This window comes from Centroberyx affinis, unplaced genomic scaffold (assembly GCF_046629955.1).
Source record: "Centroberyx affinis isolate AG114_WGS23_722 - 3 ecotype Tasmania unplaced genomic scaffold, CSIRO-AGI_Caff_v1 ptg001012l_1, whole genome shotgun sequence".
Classification (NCBI taxonomy): Eukaryota; Metazoa; Chordata; class Actinopteri; order Beryciformes; family Berycidae; genus Centroberyx; species Centroberyx affinis.
This window is the reverse complement of record NW_027279574.1, coordinates 343238-367839: the sequence shown is the minus strand read 5'-3', so window position 1 is coordinate 367839 and position 24602 is coordinate 343238. Positions and strand designations below refer to the sequence as shown.

General features: G+C 41.9%; 1 protein-coding gene across 1 annotated transcript in view; it reads right to left on the bottom strand.

Annotated features, from left to right (window-relative positions):
* Positions 1–10352: 10352 nt before the first annotated feature.
* Positions 10353–24602, bottom strand: part of sobpa (sine oculis binding protein homolog (Drosophila) a) — a 37134-nt gene continuing 22884 nt past the window's right edge. The window contains 2 exon segments of the mRNA XM_071522665.1: positions 10353–12440; positions 17626–17721. Coding sequence (XP_071378766.1) covers positions 10353–12440; positions 17626–17721 — 2184 coding nt within the window.

The window sequence follows — 24602 nt, the reverse complement described above, 5'->3', positions numbered from 1 at the left end:
ACATCTACACACCAACACACACACTGAGGAGCCCGGAGTCTCTCCTCCCCCTGACATCAACACACCGAACACTCCGTTACCCATAAGCCCTCTCTGCTGTCCTGCTGCTGCTCTACCTCTCTCTACCTCTCTCTACCTCTCTCTCTAGGTTCCTCTATCCTCTACCGCTCTGTCTCCCCCTCTTTCTCTATCTCTTTTTAGGTCTCACACATCCTCTCTTTATGAACTTCAGTGAACATTCAATTCAATGAAGCAAACATGATACAATACGGTGTATAACTCTCTCTCTCTCCCTCTTTCTCTCTTTCTCCCTCTCTCTCTCTTTAGTGACTTTATTGACATGGCTGATTATCTGAAACAACATTAGTACCAAAGCAGTATACAAAAAACTTTTCAAAAACTGACAAGCAACAGTTATATTCAAACCATATTGAGATGATTATTTGGTTTCAATATCTATCATCAATGTGTGTGTGTTTGTGTGTGTGTGTGTGTGTGTGTGTGTGTGTGAGTGAGTGAGTAATTTGGACACCCCCCACTATGCCTCAAGTTGTGGCATTTCCCCACCACACACACACACACACACACACACACACACACACACTTCAAAGGTCCTTGCGTCTAGTATTGAATCTTAAAATCATGTTTAACAGGAAAGCAAAATGTGCTGAAAGGGGTGAGATAATCACATTTGTCTCCAATATTGTTACACATGATACGTTACAGGATTTTTGTACAAATATACGTAATAATATTGAATATTGAAAAAGGCAGAACAGCATCAGGATAATGTCACTTGATTCAATATGACACGATTTACCTTACAAACAAGAAAAGTACATTAGATCAATGTTAGATTAAATGACTTGTTAAAATCTCTCTTGCCTCATAAAATCTTGAACTGCCGTTTAAAAACAGATTTCCTGAGAATCAGTGATGTAGTGGTAAATAACAAGGAGGATAAATTATGACCTCCAATTGCTGGTCACCATAAGGCAAACATCCGCCAGTATCAAGAAAAATCAATTACATTTCATCGTCAGACAATCATTAATTTATGTTTTTCAATTCCATAAATGTAAAGGCCTGAAATGTCTTTATAAGGTTTGTAATATTCAGAGATAATAAACAATTTCTTGATAAAACAAAACAAATTCCCATTTTCTGAACAGGTAGGCTACTGAGGAGGTCATTAATGATATTACTGCACCACCCCCCCCCCCCCCCCCGCCCCCCCCCCCCCCTTACAAAATGAGGAATAGTTTAATTTCCCTAGAATTAATTAAATTCTGATTTCATTCACTATAAATGCTGTTTCCCCAGGGGATCCCCAGGAGAAAATCCTATCCAATGGAAGTCTGTGGCCTTATGTTTGTCTATGTGTATGAAAGCCCCTGCTGTATCTGACAGTGTGATGCCTGTGTGTGTGTGTGTGTGTGTGTGTGTGTGTGTGTGTGTGTGTGTGTGTGTGTGTGTGTGTGTGTGTGTGTGTGTGTGTGTGTGTGTGTGTGTGTGTGTGTGTGTGTGTGTGTGCACTCGCTGGCCACTTTATTAGATACACCTATCTATCACCATGTCTGCATGCTTTATATACTGAGTTGCTGCCACATGATTCTCTGTTTGGAGGAGAAGGCTATTTGCTACCAAGCAGATGTACCTAATAAAGTGGCCGGTGAGTGTGTTTCTGTTTCACACAACAGAGGGAGCAGTTTGACCACAAGTCAGATGAATCCCTCCACCTTGCTCCTTCCTATTGGCCTGACCTCTGCTAAATTCATAATCCATGACATTCTCCTATAAATAAATGTCTCTATCACTATCAAAGAAAAGAGCGCCACCTACAGAAACTCAAACTTCATCAACAGAAAATCCAAAGAAAAAGAAGTCACAGTACTGGACACACTGTTTGATTGACAAAAAAAAAAAACAACTTGAAGATTATCACTCTAACAGCAGCCTGTCTCTGCTGGTCTTTTCTTCCACCTTGACTTTTTCCTCATTTTGTGGTGTTACAGCCTGAAATCAAACTGGATGAAATTAGGATTTCTTGTCAACGATTAACACACAATCACCCATTATGTCAAAGTGTTATTTTGGCGAGTGGCGGTCGTCATGATGGACCTCAACCTTTTGGCTGGTGATATTCTGCTGAGAAGGTGCTGGTCGGTTCAGTGATTATCTTTTCTGTGCGCTTCCTCTGTGTTTTGTTTTGTGAATAAATCAGTCTATAAACTATATGAGATCAATTGGTTTAAAATTCCTATTACACACTTCATATTATTGATTATTGATTATTGATTATTGATCAATGATTTCTCCATGAAGTATTGAGTGAAACTGTATTTGTATATTTCTATGTTTTTATTAGTGTTTTATTAGTGTGTTTTATTTTGTATCAATTGAAGTGTGTTTTTAATGTGAGACTCTTGGAAAAGTAGCATTTGGGCTAAAACAAATGTGCATATTCTAAAAAAAAAAAAAAGCATAATACAACAACAACAACAACAAAAATAATATTTAATTGCTTTACATTTATATTTTTTCATTACAGTTAAATAAAGTGATAGAGGAAAAAGATACTTACACACCGATGAAACACAACGGGAGGAAGTAAATTCAATGTAAAGCAATGGGGTCATGAGGCCAGCAACAATGCAGCAACACCTTACAGTTACAAGCAACTAACAATAGGGAGTGCAAAGGTCAGAGGTCACAGTGCCCTGACAGTATTGTCACTGTAGAACCATCATGTAAGAAGAAGATTACCTTTAAATGGATTACAATCAAGATCACATTTAGTGCAGTGTACATGGAAATATATATATATCAAATTCCCTATAAGGAAATCAAGCCTTTTCCCACCGTCACCCTCCCTAAGCCAATACTTTCATAAGCCATGAGATGGAGCTAGAGACCATGTGATTTGTAACACCTCTCCTCTGCAGAGGAATACCCTGACATTCAGAAGATCCCTCCAATTTCACACATTAACATTCCTATAGGATCATAACAGCTGGATTAGTCCACATGGCGTTTGTCTAGATGTTTTTTAAAAAATGTAAGAGGAATTGCTTATCTGAGGGTGAGGATGCTTTAAATATTTCTATAAACAAATAAACAAATGAACAAAATAAGCCAAGCAGCTTCAGTGAGTTTTAGATCAATCTGGGCTGCATTAAAATTAATTCATTGAAAGTCCCATAGTCAGAATATCACGACTTCCGGTGATTATACTGAATTATGAAAGCAATTCGGTGACATTTTAATAGTCCATATTAAGCTATTTATAAATCATTGCTAAATTACTAACATCACTGGTGGGCTAATCATCAGTAACGATAATTAGTAATTAGCGAGCTCATGATTTAGTAAAGAGTTTTTTTAGATCCATTATCAATATTTAAATAGTATAGCTAAAGCCTGACTAGTTATTAATGATGTTAATATTCTAATGTGTTTAAACACTTACTTAATCATTTGTATTTATATCATTAATAATGTTTTAGTGTCGTATTAAGCGCTGTTATAGAGTTACAGGAAACACTCCGTATATGAAAGATAATATGACTTTGTTTTCATAATTTCCTTTATTCAAATTTGGTCGCCATTTGGTGCTGATTGCCATGGGTTTCTAGTGTTTCTAAACATGTAACGTCTCAAACACTCACATATAAATACTCCATGCCAATACCATTGATTTTCAATCATCACATATGTTTTTCATAAGCACTTGGACAACTCACATCTTGTTTTTTTTTAGTTAGCCTTCCCTAGAAAGTTAATATAAACAAATACAGACTAAACTGTCCCAGTCTTAAGTGTATGTGAATTGTAAAATTCCCCTTTAACTTAAACATGTCACTTTTTCCGGAAAAGTTTTTCCACCGTGCCATACAACGTCTGAGGATGAGGAGGCCAAAGCTTTTTCTGGAAAGTTGTATGATTGGTTGTATTGTGGAAAAAGATGAATGACTGGAAAAATGTGACACTTTTGAATTTCACATGGATGGCGTTATCAAATGTGATTTTCATAGGTTTTCACACATTTTCATAGGTTTTCATGCTGTCATCCTATGTGATGAAGTGATGAATCAGGACAAAATGCCCTTAAGGTATTATGGTAAAAGAAAGATAGTGATTTTAATGGTTTGAGATATTAACTCTCATCAAGTTAGTACTGTGTTGTAGGACCAGTGTGTATGTGTGTGTGTGTGTGTGTGTGTGTGTATGCATCCTGGCACATAGCCACAAAACAGACCCATGCTGTGTGTCATGTTCCATGTATCTGAACAGATATGACCCAGTTCAAACAGAGTGGTGTGTGCCTCTTATTTATTCATCTTCATGAGCAATTCACTGGATAAAACAAATACCGTTACAACACAAAAAAATGATTCTTTTTCCAAAGCAATTTTGGCCACATGTTCTGTACATGTTACAACTTCATAATAAAAAGACAAAGATCATCTCCTCATATCACTGTTTTCTCCGTTTTAATTATAAAAAAAGCATTTCACTGTTCACCAGGCATTTACATCGGAATAGAATGCTCAGGTCAAACCACCTTCACTTTTTTTATTATTTTGCAAATGCAAAAACTTGTCAACAATAAATAATACTATAAAATGTACACAAAAAGATTGACAGTCCACCACAAGTTAAAACGTTGAACAGATTGGATGTTTAGGAACAAGGATTCGGGAGGGTTTTTTTTTTTTTCTTAGCAAAAATGTGACGGTCCATACAAGTTACAGAAAAAGCTGATCATCTATACATTGACACTAGCAAGATAACAAAGTTGTTGTTTTTTGTATATTTCATTTTGTACAAAGAGGGGAGAGTCTTCTTTACAAGCGAGCATCATTGTCTTAACTGTAGAGATTATACAAGCAAGAGTTAAGGCAACTTCTCTGTTATTTTTGAAAAGTAACATGAAGTCATGTCATGTTGGATTTTGTCTGTGGACCGCTCGTCCCTCTCAGGGTGTGATATAGTTGTCATTGCATAATTCAGGCTGTTGATCAGGCCTGTAGTTCGTCTTGTAAAAGGAATGCTGGAGATTTGTCACGAGTCTGTCTGCCATCAAATAGACTGATTCAGTGGTCCAGGAATAGCAGGAGAGTAGGCTTTCATATCTTTCTCAAACATGGAACACCAACACACGCGGCACCGACGAGGATCAGACACAACTAAGCATGTTCTAGTGTGTGTGTGTGTGTGTGTGTGTGTGTGTGTGTGTGTATGTGTGTGTGAAGCTGGAGAAATGGCGGGATTTTCAATGGGAGAGCTACGCATCTAAAATGAAATTCCCTCTCCACTTTCTAAATCAGATCAGTACAGAGAATGATCTGCTTAAAGGAATACACCCCACAAGTTTTTGGGAGATTGGCCCATTGGTCAAGTTACCCATTAAGTGGTGAGAACATAGACACCAGAATCATCCATGTGCTCCTGGTAGCTCGTTGTATTCGATGCTCCATGCTAACACTTTAGCATACACTATGTTGAGTGATAGTAGGCGACTAGCATTAACTCCAAAGTGAGAAAATGAAAACTTGTAGCAGCTCTAAAGCTAAATGGTGAGGCAAGCTAGCTAGGTCTGTCAATTTTATGTTGGAAACTGGTCAAATTTACATGAAACAAAATGAATATGATACAAAAATATTATACTGTTTTGAACTACAAGGGACTACTTTCCCTGTTAGCACAGGAAGTGAAGGTGGAGAGCAATGGGAGACTGTGTACGGCTAAAAATCACTGTGCAGCGGATGAATATGTGGTTGTTCACCTTATTGTTCCATTAGCTAGTTACATTAGCTATAGGCCTATTTCATAATGCAGTTAATGATATTTAATTTCAAAGATTTATGAATCTACAGGTCATATAATAAAAAAAACATTAACTTTTTATTACTAAATGGTCAGTCTTCTTACTTTGGATAATGCTAGTCGCCTACTATCACTCAACACAGTGTATGCTAAAGTGTTAGCATGGAGCACCAGAGCCAATGATCCACCGGGGACACACGGATGATTCTGGTGTCTATGTTCACATCACTTAACAGGTAAGGTGACCAACAAGCCCGTCTCCTGCATGGTGCATGTCAGAGCTGGCACAAACAGTGACCTATCTGCAATCAAAGGACAAAGCTGTTTTGTTGTCTCAGTTTTGCATGACTCCCACATCTGTTAAGGAGCGCAGACAGACACAACTTTAGTGTCCAGTTTCAAGGCTGCATCAGTCCTGCTGTCTGTGCTTTCAGTGGCAAGACTCAGCACAAGCAAAAGCGCGGCTGGACACAGAAATCTCTGACGAATCTCCGGTGTCTCATCAAGGTGGGAGTGGGGTGCAATCGCTCACTGTCTTTTGTAGGTCTCAAATAAATTGTAATTTTTGAAAACCAATCCATATGGATATTTGGAGAAAGAAACGGAGAAAGGAATAGAGATAAATATTGAGAAAGTCAATTATATAGAGAGAAAGGCAGAAAAGAAAGAAAGAAAAAGTGGATTAAAAAGAACTTTTTCACTGTCTTTGCTCGGAGAGAAATGAAGCAGGGGCAAGGAAATGCTTAGAGTGACACCAAAGCCGGGCCTTGGCAAGCGACAGGCTAAGCCTAAATGCCTGACTAACAGGCCGCAGATAGAGTTGCACACTGCTTACTCTGAGTCAACACTCTCTAATCTCAACCGGGCTCTCTGCTCGCACCTGCCTGACACACACACACACACACACACACACACACACACACGCGCGCGCGCTAGTTAAACTTACGTGTATGGTGTGCATGTGTGACGTGTGTGTCTGAGTATGTGTGTTTGTGGTGTGTAAGAATTACAAACACATGTATATGTGTGCATTCACGACGGCAAAGAAGGAATAGTACCATGGCTGATCATGAGGAAATGTTACATAAAGGAGAACAAAGGTGACAGGAAAAAACGGTGAGATAGGGATAGGGATTGCAAAGAGCTATGTAGTGAAGAATACTTGAGAAAATATATAGCTAATGTCCTGTATTGTCGTTTTAATCCAGACTTGTATAGTATCAATGGGGTAATACTGCTTTCGACAACCACTTCTGTTATCCTGTTGTCTGTCAATTACACATTAAGTAATAAGTGCTTGTTATTTTGGCAATTATACATCATCTGATCAAATCTGCAGTTTGAAATCCCGTGACACGTTTTGTCTGAACACACCATAAGCCTTTGGCATATGATAATACTTGTCTCTCGTTGGTACAATGTACTTCCTCCATAGGAGTGTAAACTAAATGCTGGCTTTGTTCGATGGCGTCCCAGCTCACAGGCTTAAGCCGCGGTGTAACTGGATCAGATAAAACTGGATGGGTGACAGTTAGGTTGCATTATACTCAAACTGTCCAGAAACCTGTACTTAGCGCACGGCATAGAATCAAGGACAACATTGGCTTTGTAGAAAATGATTGGTGTAAAACAAATAATAATTGGCGAACACTTATGGAAGCAAAATGGCAGGGCAATGGAAGGGCAAAAGATGAAGTTTGGAACATTTCTTTTTTTTTTTCCAAATTATTTTCAGAATTAACATTGTTAACTGTTTAAATAGTTTTGTGGCGTAATTTCAACACTTTTCCTCCAGGTCGCAAAAGAATTATTTATGAAAGAGCTGGCTTCCCTCTGCCCCCTCTAAATTCTAGTGCAGTCATTTCAAACTAACCCATGACAGGAACATCACTGGTTATGTATTATAGAAAAGATTAAGTACTAGCCTGCGGTAGTGAGTACCCATTGCAAGTTGGCAGAGTTTCTACATTGCCATGCCATCCCAGTGCTTTTGGAGGTGCAATAAGCCTTGAAGAGCTCTCAAACAGCAGGGGCTCAGAATTTATTAGCCGGTAGTATTGTTACTAGCATGGCTTATTGTTTAAGCGCACAGATGGCATTCCCTCGGGTGTGAAAAATGTCAATAGTAGGAGTGATTATCACAACTACAACACTGTCTGATTTTGGTATAACAATATATCCACATTTGGGTGGAGTTTAAGAGCAAACAAAAAGCTGCCACAGGAAAATGGCAGAGATTGTATGATTCCACCCACACACCATCATTTGCTGGTGAAGCTCTAACATTTTGTCCTCCAATTTGCTGATTCAATAGGAATAGTTGTGTTTTCGACGTACATGAAGGTGATTTCATGTCCAAGGACTGCTTTCCAGCTCCTGATTAAAAATACCTCTGTGAATTGTCCTGCTGCTTAATACTCCAGCATGGGAGGCGAGCGTTACATCACCTGACTCATTCACAAAACATATCCCATCAACTGTATTCATTATGGCATGTCTCTTTTTGGCTACGCACCCATCAAAATCACCCAAAACGCTTGGTGTCAGGTTGGCAAATACATTTTTTGCTGGTTGTGGACAAACAAAGGCCAGTTTCTGCCAGCTGTGTGGCGTTTTCATTCTACAGTCAAAGCTATGTGAACTCAGTCTACACCATGGCTACAAGTTGTGTGGAGTGTGGAGAAAAAAAGAATACTTAATCGTAGCAGAGTTTTTGTACCTGCGGTGCGGCACCGGGTTGGCCCAGCACTGGGAACATTTCACAGAGGGATGGAAATCTCTCCTTGGGGGCTCCTCCTCCACCGCTTTCCCAGCAGCAGCTTCGAATATCGGACACTACATAGTGCATCCCATAACAACAGACAACACGGAGACCACTTGCTTTGATGGAGGGAGGGAAGGGGGGTGGGGGGGTGGGGTGGGGGGGTGGATAAGGTACGAGGGGGCAGTGTGTGGGCTGAAAGTCTGTGAATGAGGAGAGAAGCAGCGGGGTAAAGTCCTCCTGCGCCGGGTACATCTGCAGCTCTAGAGGTCTAGAGATCCTGCTGGCCTGCTGTAGCCGCTCCGTCCGTTAGAGGGGATGTGAACGTCAAAAGGAGTCCTGTCTGCTCTACTATGATACAGATTAACAAGTTTGGTTGGACTCTTTATCATCAGTCGTCGAAGGCGGCTTGTAAGTGCTGGTAGACTGGACTATGGGTGAGGATAAGAACAGTGTGTGTGTGTGTGTGTGTGCGTGTGTGTGGTGGTGGTGGTTGGGTGAGGGGGTGGGGGTGCATTTGAGTGTCGTTGATGGCACGGCGTCCCTCAGGTCATCCATCTGTGAAACAGAGTGGGTGGAAAATTAGGCTGAGTCACTGGGAGAGACCCCCCCCCACACACACACACACACCCCAAAGGCTGTTTTGGTAAAGTTAAAGCATGATTCCAAACGAGCAATCACACCTTTTATCTTAAGGTAAGCTGAAGAATGGGATCTGTTAAAATTAGGTCTTAAATGCACTTAGAAACACGTTTAAGAAAGTGCTGGGATTCATCAGTGTTTCCTCATTTTGGATTTGTTCTTTGGTTCGCACAATCCGTATCAGCTTGAGGACACTTGGGCAAGAAAGAATGAAATATTCAGTGCATCTGCTTCTCTGTGTGCATTAATTTTATATGTTTGATTTTATAACGAATGTTTTGTGATATTGCAGACACATGAGAAAGGTGAGATGAAGCAAAACTTTTTTTTTATTTTGGATTCTTTTGGATTCCATATCAATAGTTAAAAGGCTTTCTTTCAGTATCTACGAATTATACCATCAGTTTTATGATTCATTTGAGCTGCTGATTGCTTCTACCTGAACTAATGCTGCATACAGCTTGATTTCCATCTTTTGTCTTTATTAATTATTTTAATTCAGAGCACTCGCCTCATGTTACCACAACCACACAATTGGTCTTCAATTAATGCTCTTGAATACCATTTCATTTCATTAAGAGCTTGATGAGTGCATCCTACAATTTGGTATGAGATGTGCAAAATAAACCCCTCAACATGAAAGATGTATTTCCATTCTACAGTCCATAGAGGTAATCTGCCAATCAGGGTAAAGCAACAAGCTATCTTCCTCTAAAATGGAGCTATGTGCCAACTCATATGGGGAAATATGGGTGTAATGCTATGTAAATGAAGGTGTTGAGTAAACACATGCCCTGGCTAAGAATAGCTCACTTTGCACTGGTATAAGAACAAATTCCAAGCCCTATGCACAGTTTATGAATCCCACATTTGTTCGTACGTAACTTTCAGACAAATAAATGCAAGGGAAGTCTGAAAATCAAACAAATGTTCATGCATGAAGTCCATTGTGTGCCAATACCACAAAAATATCCATTTTAAGCCATTTAATCTAGTATTGATTACACACAAACCAACAAACAACCAACAAATGAACCAACATACGAACCAAGTGAAAAAAGTGAAGAAATGAAAAAATCGCATATACAGTATATGCATGCAGATGTTTGTAGAACCCACCTCATTTGTTTTGATTGCGGATTCGCAGGCACCTCCTCTTCAGCGGCGGCTCCAACTCGGGACTCCCAGCAGCCGATAACGGTGCGCTGATGGAGCAGGACAGGATGGCCGTCTTGTCAGCGCCGGGCTTTGGCACAGGCTGGATGACCACACAGCCTCCGGTGGGCAGCAGCGGCAGGGCGTAGGCGTGCTCGCCCTCCTCCAGGTTGGAGTCAGGGTCTGGCTTACCCTCCCCTGCGCCCACCATCTCCTCTTCTGTTGAGCCCCGCTTCCCTGGCTCCCATTCGGCCACCGAGCAGCTGTTCTCTTTCAGCGCCTCACGCTCCAGCTCACCGTTGGCTGGCTGGTCCTCTCCTCCTCCTCCTTCTCCTGCGACTCCGTCTCCTCTGCGGTCGGGGCAAGACTCGGAGGCGGGAGCGAGAAGTGCGTGCCATCCCGTGCCATTCACTATGACATTACATGGGGCAGCGGGGCTAGCTTGGACTTGGGGCAGGGATTGGGGCTGGGTCCGTGCTGTGCTGGGTAAGGGTTGGGGTTGGGGGGGGGGATTGGGGAGGGTGGAAACACAAGGGTTCGGTTCGGTCAGTGGGGGATCAGCACCGCAGGAAGAGCTGTCGTTGCTGGAGGGTGGGAAAGATGACTCCAGTGTGTTCGGGTGTGTGGCCCCTTCCAGCTCCTCAGGACTGAGGCACTGTGAGAGGGCCCCTTCCCTCCCGTCCCTCCCCAGCCCAGCAGCTGGTGGAGACCGTGGGTCCACCTCTGCCTCCACTTTAACCTGGACCCCAGGCAGCATCCTCTGAATGACCTGCTGCTGGCACGACCGCTGGCCCACAGTTAGATCGATCACCCCCTCCATTAGTCCCGGGCCACTGGACAGACACAGGCTCCCTGAACTTTCCTCTGCCTTCACAGTCAAGTCCACCACCGCTGTCCTGCTTCTCTCTGAGCCAGAGCTCAACTGGCCTGGGTTGTAACCAGAGAACCCAGGAGAGAGAGGCCCTGAGCCAGATGGCCCTACTTTCTGTTCCCCTCTGTCTCCACCAGAGGAACCAGGAGAGTGGGGCCCGGAGGCTGAGGCTTCTGAGGACTCTGGAGCACTGGGGATGGGGCCACTGCTCTCCGGCTGGTCTCTGGAAGTCTTGGGGCTGAAGGGGATGGGTATGGGTATGGGAATTGGGACCGGGAGGGGAACAATGACAGGGTAAGGGACCAAGAGAGTTGGCGGGGGTACCAGGGGGGCCAGAGATGGCATGCCGAAGTTCATCATTGGGGGCAAGGGGATGGGTCCATTGGGCATCATATTGACCGGGGGGAAAGGGGGCAGGCCTGGCATGGGGAGGCCATGGTGGGGGGGCATCATGCCAGGGTTGGGATTGGACGAGGGGTGAACATGCGGAGACAGCATGGGCCTGTGCATGGGGCTGGATGGTGGACCAAGGGTCCTTGGGGGCGGTGGTGGACCAATGCCAGGGATCATGGGGTTTGACAGGGGGCTGTTGGGGCCTCCTGCATGGGCAGAGGGGCGAAGAAACGGTGGACGGATCTGCTGCATCATCTGATGCTCCATGAACAGAGGCAGGGGCATGGGTCCCCGGGGTGTCATCACCATGGGAGGGCTACCGGAGGGGACCCCCATAGGCGGGTGCATGGTGGGAATGGGCGGAGGGGGGAGCGTGGGGCTCTCATGGGGTCTGGGTGTGGGTACCTTGGCTGAGGACGAGGATGACGGGGAGCAGACAGTAGCATTTTCCGAGGGAGAGGTGGCAGAAGAGGTGGAAGGGGCCAAAGAAGAGGTGGTGGAGGGTCCCCCTGGTGAGGGAGCCTTACGCCGGAGGTCCGTCAACGGCGTCCCCCAGGATTCAGGAGTGAGCAGCTGTACCCCTCCGCTGCACTCTGCCTTACCCTCCCCACCAGCCCCGTGTCCTGGGTTACATAGTCCCCCAGGCAGGGCGGCCTGGGTCTCCTTGTAGAAAATGTCCATCTTATATTGGTTGAGGCATTTGGCACTGCAGAACTGCAGCCTCCGCTCACCAGCACCAAAGTCCAGGTACTCCTTGGTGTGGCGAATGTGTTTGCACCAGTCACACACCTGCAACAGAAAACACACACAAGACACACACAGTGTCAGTACCTCTCAACCTGCATACAACAGTTATAATTTGTTCTTGATGAAATACAATACAATCTCCTTTTAAGCACACTGGTAAGCAGACGCTCAACCTCCAAACCATCTGGAGATAAACACATTAAAATAAAGATTTTATTTTTTTCTGAGGAAAATTGACAGTCTGTTTCTAAATATTTCACAGTATCTGTCAAGAACAAACACTTAACTTTGAAGTTTGCATACATGCACATGCCTGCGTGTATATTTGAATGTATGTGTATGTGTGTGTATGAATGATGTATGTGTGTGCCTGTGTGTGTGTGTGTGTGTCTGTGTGTGTGTGTGTGTGTGTGTCTCTGTGTGTGTGTGTGTGTGTGTGGCTGTGTGTGCATGCACATCTAAATTGAGCTAATTTCGTTTACCGGGAGGTAAATGTGCACAAGATGGCACTCTACTCTTAAGTGGCATTGAAGTGACTTTGTCTTTGTTTGTGTAACTTTTTTTAACAACTTTTTGTCCTAACAAGGAATGCCCATTTACACCTTCTGTTGGCAATCAGGAGCCACTCATTCTCATTTAACCGCAGATCCCCATGTGACAGTCGCCACAGGCAGAGCATTGAAAGAGGAAAATGTGTTTCCTCTAATGGGCTTTCACACTTGGGATGGAAGTGTGTACCGACTAGTTTGATAGTTAACGATGGGTGAGTCAGTTCACTGCTAACAAGCCACAGTGTGTAATGTTTATCTTAATGCTACAGAGGCTTCAGCTCACTAGCATTACTTGCAATAGCTTAGTGCAGAACTTTCTCCTTCGAGTTGTTGTGTACTACCACCTCTCCACTTTTCAAGGTATGTATATGGTTGGGGCATTAATAAATCCTCTGGAAGTCGTAAAAATGTTTTCCCAAATAAAGTCTACAAATAGACAATGCAGGCTGAGGGAAATTGGCTACACCAAAAAAGTAAATGACAGCACTTCATTACAAAGTAACTCATGGAATGCATTGAACACCACAGTTTCCAATACCTCTTTATATTAAAGCAATTAAGATTCATTATGTTCATGGATGTACAGACATTTTTTTCTTTGTGAATATACCCTCTGATCTGTGTTATTAACTATCACACCAGTAAGATAACTACCAGCTCTACTGGTGATCACTTGGGAGTGATATTTAGATTTGGGTTAGGGTTAGGGTTAGGGTTAGTTAGGGTTAGGGGTTAGAATCCATAATAATCTATTACCACTATCTGATGAATAATTTTATAAAAAGACAAGTTTGCCGTCCGTTGATTTAGTGTTCTCTTTAATGATACATGGAGAGAAGTATTTGCCAATTGCCAGTTTAATCTCAAATACAGTCTCTCATAAACTTTCATCAAAACATTTACCACTATGTAAAATATTTTAGAGGGTCTCCTCATATGTTGTGCTTTTATTAGCATTAAGTCAGGCTATAGCATTGCTTATGCATGCAGAAAGCGAACCAGAATTGAATCCAAACACGATGCGTGCAAGAGTCGGGGAAAAAGAGCTACAATTGGAAATTTGTCTTTCTCGGTCACTGCGGTGGCAGAGATCCCAAAACACTCTGCCGCACTGTTTCATCATGGTTACACACCTTTTCAGCACAAAAAGTGCAAATTTTTCTTTGGGAAGAAAATGAATGTGACCCTGGTAGAGTAGATAGCAGTGGGCGAGCCCCGAACACGGCGTTACTCGTCAGGCCACACACAGCTCACTCTGTCAGCTCTGGGAGGAGTGGCAGGTCCTCGCTGGAGATAATTAAGGCATTAATCAGTTGTCAGACCCCTCAACGACATCCATCCATCACACGGACCCTTAAGCCCCCCTGCTGAATGTTAATAAGTTGAGGGATGCAACCGGAAGGCAGATAAACTCTTTTGCACACTGCGTAGCAACATTGGTTTATTTGGCACGATCGAGTCTGGCAGCATCCGAGAGACGGCGGACTCGCATACAGTGTTTGGGCAGATGCACTGTGGTGTTGGCCGGGATTTCAAAAGAATACATAGCATGCTGTCCTGCGGTTGTTTCATGCGTAAAAAGGCAGGTCCTCCTGGTTGTAAACCCTGCATTAGTGTTTACAGTATGCGCTTTGGATCAGATTGCTCCGTACAAGCTGCCTCCCTGATCATTTCTTCATGGGTGTGTGTTTTGGCAGAAGCGTCTTTCAAAAGGATGAAAGTTTTGAAAGACTTAACTTCAAATACGTGGAGCCAATAAGTTCAGAATGGTTTGGCAGTGTGACTCAGGAAGGATACCTTGTGAGAATGCAATTCATGAGAAATTTCTGAAACTAGTACACATCTGATAGCGTTCATGTATTGAGTAAACCTTGTGACAAGCAGTTAGAGAACATGACGAACCACAGCAAACAGAACAGAGACTGCTTGGTCAGGACTGGACTAGATGTGGATGTCAGTCCCTTAAATTCTCCTCTTTTAAACTGCCCATTTAATCCTGGCTAATCCAGTGAACCATGACTGAGTAAAAGTCAAAAAGGTGCTCTGGCAAGTTGAGTTTGATAATGGTAGGCCCAGGATATTTTAAATAATAAATGCGCTGAAATTTTCCTCGACTCAGAAAGACAGATGGAGAGCACTTAACGACTTTCTGCACTGTGAGTGAAATTTCACTGCGCATTACGCTAATGGAGTTGTGCTTTCTCTCTCTCTCTCTCTCTCGCTCGCTCTCTCCCCACTCCTGCACACAGATGTTTGCAGTTGAATGTAATTATGGTCATTTATTTCCATCGTGGCCAACGAACCAGCATTCGGCGGTGTAGTTTAACCGTTTGCTTTACAACAATTATCGTGCTTCCAAACAAGTGCGATCGCCTCGGCAGTCATCTTGCCGTTCTGCTTTTTCTTGCTCCTCTCACCTCTTGACCCAATCACAAAGCCAGCAAAATTTAGGAATCCCTAGGTCAGGCAATGGTTAGTGTATAACTTGTTTAAATTAACAAGTTAGGTCAGGCGATTGTTAAAATGATGCTTGGAAGAAAACCTGAAGGGCTAATAGATTGGATGAAGAGTATTAAATTGCTGCAGAGGGTTAGAGGTTACAAAGCATACAGGTTTTAGAAGATAAAGAGGTTGACAAGGATTAAAGATTGTGGACCATCAACAGGTTCCAGAGGACGAGGAGGTTTCAGACGGTGAAGAGGAGGAGGAGGAGGAGGAGGTTGCAGAGGGTTAAGAGATGGCAGAGGATGAGGAGGTTTCAGGTGGCGAAGAGGAAGAAGGGGAGGAGGAGGTTGCAGAGGGTTAAGAGGCTGGGGAGTTTCAGACAGTGCAGAGATTGTGAGGTTTCATATGTTCAGCAGATGAAAGGGTTTCAGAAGATGAAGAGGTTGCAGCGCATGAAGAGGTTTTACACTGCGGGATGAAGAGGTTTTTCGAGGATGAAGAGGTTTGAGCCGCAGAAGTTCATAAAGGGACAGCTTTGTATATCCTCTATAAGATAGACGTGTCATTTCTTTTCACACTTCTCGAATCGCTCACATTGTCACATGGTGCGAAACACAAGAATTAAACCCACATCCTTTAACACTATTTGTCTTTGCCCTTGTCAGATACAATAATTTTCCACACAAGCCTATATTGAAAAATGAACCAGGCGCTTAAAGAAAACCAGTCTCCCGGCTCATTGTCATTTTGCTCAAACTCGTCTCCGCTCCAAAGAATCGATACCAAAATATCCACTCTTGCCAATTCGCCAGCCGCAATCCGCTGCTGATTTGGAAAAAAACAAAAAAGAAGGTAAACAGAGCGAGAGACACTGTGTGCTCGCTGCACTGTGGAATGAGCACAAAGACGAGATGATGTAAAAGCAAGAGACTGCCATCTTAAAGCACCTGGTCCACTGGAGAATGAAAATAAAACGATGGCTCACTCTAAAAGTTTATGCGTGAAAATGAAACTTTGGCAATGCTTAACAGGCCATCTGCAACGTGTGTACTCATTTCCATGATTAGCCAAACTATCAGCTTACAGTTTACAGTTTGATCAACTGTGGGCTCAATTTTTGAAATATCTATGTAATTAACCACATTATGTCATCCAAGTGCATCAATGCATGCGGCCATGACCTATTCAGATGCTGTCTATGGTTATAATTAGCCTGGCTTTGTATAGGGAAAACAGATTTAGTTCATATGTTTTACAGCGTTTTATATTAAATTGTATGCCTGCTGCAGAATCAGATGCTTCATTATAATCTGAACAGAGTACCAAAAGGTTAAACTGTAGATAAATGCCATAGAGGACTATAACTGCAGTCCCTAGGGCCCACTCCTATCACCTATTACTATCAGTCATTACACAGGAGGTGTGACATACAAGGGCCATTCTCCCTTGGCCATGTGAACCGCAATTGCGCTAGATTTCACAGTGCACAAGCATGCACACACACACACACTCACACACGCACTGACTGAGTAAAATAACCCCAGCTGTAAGAATGACTACAGGGTTGTGTTTGAATGTCTCTGTTGGTCATGTCTGAAACTTTGGTAGATGTGTGTTTTCCTCTGTCACCTTGGCTCACTGGTATCACAGGTGGAATGTTAGTGCAGTATTTCATTGTGTTCTTGTTGCTGTTGTTGTTGTTGTGATGAATGGTCCACAAAACTGGTTTCATTCAATTGTGAGCTATGAATCCCACTGATATTGAAAAAGTAATCTGACAACACAATTCATCTTACAGTTTGCTCATAAATGTGTCATCTTCTGCAGCTTTAATTCTGGATTGCTTAACCTTTTGTCTGATAATTCCTACAAATTAAGAGACCCAAACCACTGAATATGATGCAGAATGGAAATGAAAAACCAAATGATTATGCATGAAAAATATACAAAACCCCCAAACTTAACAGTATGCAAACATTATATATAACAGGCTAAAAACAAGCTGGCCAGAAGGACCGCTTGGAAAATAAGTGCTGTGTATTACTTTCACATGTTCTGATGTTTGATGTCTACTTGTAATGCCCAAATATGAACCTGCCAGTCCAGTGACATAAACAACAAGAAATGACTAGAAAATTAGGCACTTTTAACAAAAAACAACATCAAAACATATTTGTGCAGTAGCCATCAAGCTTAAACTCTATCTGGTGTTAAATGGTTATGGTCCTTACAAGCACATCGCTGTTTGTCTTGAAGACAAGCCTGGGCGTGTCCTGAGTAAAGCTGTGCTGGGGTAATTTCCCACCGAGGCCATCGTCGTCTCTCGCCTGGGGGGGAGAAATAATGGCTTCTTTTTACGAATGGACAAAATAAACAGGTGAACAGAAACAACAAGAAAACTCAGGAATGAAATAAATAAAACACTGATAATGATGAAAGGGAATGGTGACTTTGGAATAGGTGAACATGCATTGGTTTGTGGACAAACCAATCAAGGGGGTTCTCTGATTGTTATGTGTGCATGTGTGTGTGTTCATGTCCATGTGTGCATGCATCCATGTGGGTGTATGTGTGAGTGTGTGTATGCATGCATGTGTATGGTTCAAGAGTCTGCATGGCATTCATGAAAGACATTTTAAGTGCTACAGTAGCCTATATAGCAGCATGTTCATTCATTCAAATACCCATTTATTTAAGATTTAAAAAAAGGAAAATAAGGTTTTTGGATACACACATTTTGAATAAAAACAAGTTTGATTAATTCTGAAGTTAGAAAGTTAGGTAAGAAAGTATGAAGTAACTTAAATGATATAAAAGACTGGAGTACTGAGTACGCAAAGCAGTCAGAAAACCACCACTCTGCTTCACATTAAAATGGCTCATTCATCGGTGCTAGTTAACTTGTCTTATTTTCTCACCAAACTCAATGGAAGGATTAAGCTAGCAGCCCAACCCAATTCCCTTTTAGAGGTTCCTGAATATTAAATTATCAAATTACACTCCTCAGGGTGGCTTGGCACCTAGCTGTTATATCATTCAAAGAGCAAAAGTTCATTATTCACTATATTCACATGACGGCCATGTTTGAATGACTTCATAATCAGGATGAGAAGCCCTACTGACAAGACAGTGAAGCAGATGTGAACAGATGCAAACTCAACTGGTCTTGGGACAAAAAGTTATCCTTCAATATTGTTAACAGATGAGAACTGGAGAAGTTCCAATTGTAATCAAAGGCTACAACAACTGGATGGCAGGAACATTCATGGTGTTGATCCATAATTTTAGCTAATGTTAGCTAATGTTAGTGCTGTTAACATTATATTTATCTCCAAACCAGCTAAGGCTAATTGTGTAATTTGGAGCCGTTTGCAGTAGCAGTTTTAACTAGCTAAGGTCACCTAGTGCTAGTATTAGCTAGCTCAAACAGCTAAAAGAAACAAGAGAAACAATTTAACTGTAAAAGAAGAGCCAGTAAGGATGTGAAGCATTTTAGCATATTATTAATGCCAAATACAAAGGATTATACTGACAGTTAGTTAAGTAAAGGATAATGTACAGATAGCCGGCCATTGTTGCAAAGACAGAATCTTCTAAATTAATTTAGCTTGCAATAAAATAATTTTAAATCAATATTTTGTGTCAAATGATCAATGTGTGGTGAGTAGCCATGTAATAAGCAGGCATCACATCGCCTTGACTCACCCTGTCAGTGCTTATTTTGAGATAATGACCGCTCGCTGTACATTATCCCTTACTTATACCTGAGATAAATATAACATTAACAACATAGTTGACTACCAACATTAGCTGGCCTTACTAACAGGTAAAGCAGGTCTTAGCTTCAGCATCATGTTCTCTTCTATCCAGTTGCTGCAGCCTTTGATTTGGACTTTCTTTGGTGATTTAGCTTCCAGTTCTGCTCATCTCTTGACAATATCAAAGATTAATTTTGGTGTATATTTTACATTTTTGGTCCAAAGACCAGTTGAGTTTGCCTCTGTTTCCATTTGCTTCCCTGTCTTCCAGGTAGGGTTTCTCACCACGAGTATGACATAAATCAAATATCGCTGTCTTGTGAATAAAGCAGATTGTTATTAGTGCTGGAAAGGATACAGTGTATGAATCTGAGGGCAAACGTCATTTAGCACTAACAATTTACATTGCAACAGAGTAGATTTTTAACTTTGTCACAAATCCTTAGGGATCAAGGTTGGAGAAAACAAAACCCAACATTATGGGTCACAGTCATGTAGAAGATTAACAATGGTCGTTTGCTGGTTTCCTACACAACCTCTCTCTCTCTCTCTCACACACACACACACACACGCACGCACACCAATGCATGTCTTCTAGGCATGAGTATGGACACATGGTCACATGGACATTTTTTTAGACAGGCATACACACATACTGTACACACACACACACACGCACACACACATAAACGTTGGCAGGCATTCGAACATACCCAGACACACATGCACACCCAGACACATGCACACATACACACACACACAAACGCACACACAGAGACACACACACACACACACACAGACACACACATGCACGCACACAAAGACGTGCCATTGTGCCATTATTCTGTCTCCAGTTTGTGCTGTGACCCTCTGGCCCTGTGCCAGTTCATTTACATATTGTACTAATGAGGTGTTGGCACTGTGAACGAGGCGTGAGAGACACACAAGCAGCCACACACACACACACACACACACACACACACACACACACACACACAGAAAGAGGCGATAGATAGATAGATAGATAGATAGATAGATAGATAGATAGATAGATAGATAGATAGATAGATAGATAGATAGATCATGTACATTCATAGAACAGCAGCAAGGACAGAGAACCAGATGACATATTTTTTCTGTGTTCTGTTTCAAATTTAAGTGATAATGTTTTTCAGCTATTACTAAAATTAAAAAAATGATGTCGCTGAACAGTGATAACTATGTTAAATGTCTGTCCTGGTGGCTCAGTGAGCTTGGCTTCATACCTGTATCTTGTAATTTGTAATTAGGGATACAGATACTGATATGTTTGGATTGAAGCTGTCTTTAGTAGGACAGTAAAACTCTCCATTGAAAGCCATTCTAATGAAATTATTCTAGGTGGGTTAGCAGCTCCTTAAGGAAGGGTGAAGCAGGTTTCACTGCAGGTCTTACACACTGTTGAATATAATCCTATAAATAAATAATAATAATGATAATAATAATAATAAAAATATTAATAATACCATTTTCACTAGCCTCCATCATATCAGAGCTGGATGACACTGACTGACACTGTCTGATTGACAATATTTAATAAAAAGCCAAAATCGGCCCGATGTATCTGTCTAACCCTACTTGTATTATTCAAATATTCAAATCCACCTCAGTCACATCCCCTGTCTTTCCCATCCATCCTGTCACTCTCCACTAAATAAAATCAGATATAGCAGAAATGCTGTAAAAAAAAATCAAAAAATGTAAATGTTCCACCAAAGTCAATTTTAAGGTGCCTTAGTCCAGCAGGCAAATGCAGTTTCAAGGCCAACTGCTTCTTTTTTGTTGTGTTTTTTTAAAGGTGCTTCTCCTTATTGCTGGCTGCACCGTGCCGGCACACTGCAGCTGCCATCCAGTTGAAGTTCCTTATAAGAATGACAGAGCAGGTCGCCGGCCGCCTAGCGCCCCTCTGGCAACTCCCGAGTCCTGAGGGGACGGTGCGCCAGCTGCCGCGAAGCTCGCCTCCATCTGGGCACGGATGCATGCCCAGGTGTGTGTGCCTGTCACCTGCCAACAGAGCTGTGTTTCCCAAAGAAAGATGCTGATAGGCAGGCCTTCCAAATCCTAAGACAAACACAAACCAAACGCACTGGGAGCTCAGGCCCAAATCCTGAAATGAAGGTGTACAGAACTGGCACTACGTAGCATGACAGGCGAGAGGAGATAGTCCTCCAGCCTCCAACAAAAACAAGCTGGTCTCTACTTTTAATGTTTTGGAATGCCATCGCAGCACAAGTTAATTTTGTGTAATAAAACTGCCCTCTCTTCATTAGACATGCATGCACAGGAATATTGTGAGGGAACTAAGGCTGATGTTTGCACTCGTTGGGATTTTGGCTGCATGTATTTTTTGAGAACGTACACAGAAAACGGAGGTTTCTTGAAAAATCCTTAATACTGCAGCATTTCAAGCTTTCTTAAAGGGTTCTTTAAAGCAACAAATGGGTCTCGGTAGAACCATTTGAGCATAGAGTCTTTCTAAAATGGTTCTTTATGGCACCAAAACCAAGAACCAATTCCTTGTATTATGCAGGGACCTTTTTGTTAAGGCAAGGCAAGGCAAACTTTATTTATATAGCACATTTCATACACAAGGCAAATACAATGTGCTTCACATAAAACAGAAAAATACATACACAGACAACAACTATTTAAAATGACATTAAAAAATAAAGAAAAGAAAGAAAGATAGAGATAGAGATAAAATAGGTAAAACACACATAAAAGAAATAAAAGAAATAAATAAAGACAATAACACCTGTTACATCTACATACAGATGATTTAGTGGAAGGCCACAGAGAAAAGGAATGTTTTGAGCCGACTTTTAAAAGAGCTGACAGTGGGAGCACATCTCAGTGCTTCTGGAAGTTTATTCCAGTAATTGGGAGCATGATTACTAAAAGCAGCTTCACCTGATTTAGTTTTCACCCTGGGAACAACTAACAGACCGGTCCCAGATGACCTCAGAGGTCTGGGTGGCTCATATCCTAAGAGCAGGTCAGAAATGTATTTTGGAGCTAAGCCATTTAGCGCTTTATAGACAAGCAGCAGAATTTTAAAATCAATTCTATGGCACACTGGAAGCCAATGCAGTGACCTAAGAACTGGTGTAATGTGTTCTGTTTTCGTAGTCTTAGTCAGAACTCTGGCAGCAGCATTCTGAATGAGCTGTAAATGCCCCAGAGTTTTTTTTTTGGGGACACCGGAGAAATGACCATTGCAGTAGTCTAACCTGCTGGTAATGAATGCATGTATCAGCTTTTCTAAATCAGGTTTTGACATAAGACCCCTTACTTTGGCGATATTTTTAAGGTGATAAAAAGCTGATCTTGTAATGGTATTGATATGATTGTTAAAATTGAGATCGGCATCCATAATAACATCATTCCTAGCTTGGTCTTTACTCTTGAGAGACAGGGAGTCAAGGTGAGCCCTAATTGTCTGCCTCTTTTCCTTAGTACCAAAGATAATTACCTCAGTTTTGTCTTTATTTAGCTGAAGAAAGTTTTGGCACAACCAGAATCTACAGGACCAAAGTCACTTGAAGAAAGAGATATATAGAGCTGCATGTCATCTGCATAAATGTGGTAATGAATGCTATTTGTCTGTATGATTATGTCCTAGTGGAAGCACATAGAGGTTGGATAAAAGAGGGCCAAGGATTGAGCCCTGTGGAACTCCACATTTTTAAATAAGCTTGTGGGCAGAGGGTCAAGGCAGCAGTTGGACGACTTAAGCTGTTGTATAGTGTTCTCAAGTGTTGAGTAGCCCATAGCAGTAAAATTTGCCATATTACTTACATTATTTATGCGTGAAGGAAATGGAGGCACCTTCCTGTTAGAAATGGAAGCACTGATGGTTTGTCTGATACTCACAATCCTATCACTGAAAAAGGCGGAAAATTCATTACATTTAGCAGTAGAAAGAAGCTCTGGGGCAATTGATGCTGGGGGATTTATCAGTCTGTCAACAGTAGTAAAAAGTGTACGTGCATTGTTTGTATTTTCACTAATGATCTTGGCAAAAAAGGATTGTCATTGGCATTTCTCAATTCTATGTAGTAGTTTTGAAGTTCCTCTTTGTAGATATCATAGTGAACCTGGAATTTTGTTTTTCGCCATTTACGTTCAGCCTTTCGGCATTCTCTTTTCCGTTGTTTTACAGACATAGCATTTCTCCAGGGTGCTTTTTGCTTACCAGAGATTTTCACCTTAACTGGTGCAATGTCATCAATGGCATTCCTAGTTTGACAATTAAAATTGTCATTAATACAATGCGCAGTGGGCATTTGATATGGCGTTCATAAAAGTTGCAGCAGTATTATCAATTTTTGGCCTAGCTTGTAGTTCCAGATTTATGGACACATCAAAGAAAACACAGAAATGATCAGATATGGCAACATCAATAGTAGCAGTTTTAGTTATATTGAGACTCCTAGTGATAATCAAGTCCAAGGTATGACCCCGATTGTGGATGGGCCCCGACACAGACCAAAAGCCGCTAGCATACTAGTCAGCTCTCTAGCATGGTTATCATTTGGATTATCAACGTGAATATTGAAGTCAACAGATATAGCCAGACAATCAAAATCTGTGGAGATTTTGGACAGTAGTTCACCAAATTTGTCAAAGAAATTGTTGGACTGTTTAGGTGGTCTATATACAATCAGAAATAAAACTTGAAGAGTACATTTCAAAGTAAAAGCAAGGTACTCAAAAGATGTAAAATCCCCAAATGACACCTATTTGCACTGAAACACATCAGAGAGAAGAGCTGCAACACCTCCCCCTCTCCTGTCAGCTCTAAAAACATCTAAAAAATTAAATTTGGGGGTTGCAGATTCAATAAGAACAGTCATTCTGCCATTTTTGTCTAACCAGATTTCAGTTAAAAACATAAAATCAACTTTATAAGTATTAATTAGGTCATTGATCAAAAGAGACCTAACATTAAGCAAGCCAAGCTTTATGGTTTTTTGGGCTAGTTTTAGATTGTTGGTTACAGGCCCTGAGGCAGGATATCTGCAACTGTCAAGGTGTTTCACACTTATCAAATTTGAAAGTTTCAGCATGGAGAGGGTACGCCTTGCTTATTCTACTGCTAGTCAAAACAGGAATGGGGAAAGTTACAGGCATTGATGTAAAAACTCTTGATGGTGGTTGTGATCCAGCAATGCGTGTATTGGGTCCCAGCCTGATATGGGAAATGTCATGAGTACCAGCTACATTGTATCAGGGACCCCAAGGCCATCAGTAGTTTGCTTCTCCGGTGTTGATATCAGCAACGCTGGTGTGACACAGTACGCTTGGCACCTCCAGGATGGATGAAGGTCGAGGGGGGCAGGGAGGGGGAGGACGTCTGGGAGTTGAAGAGGGAAGGCATGGGCCAGGGGGATTGAAGAGTGGGGCTTTGG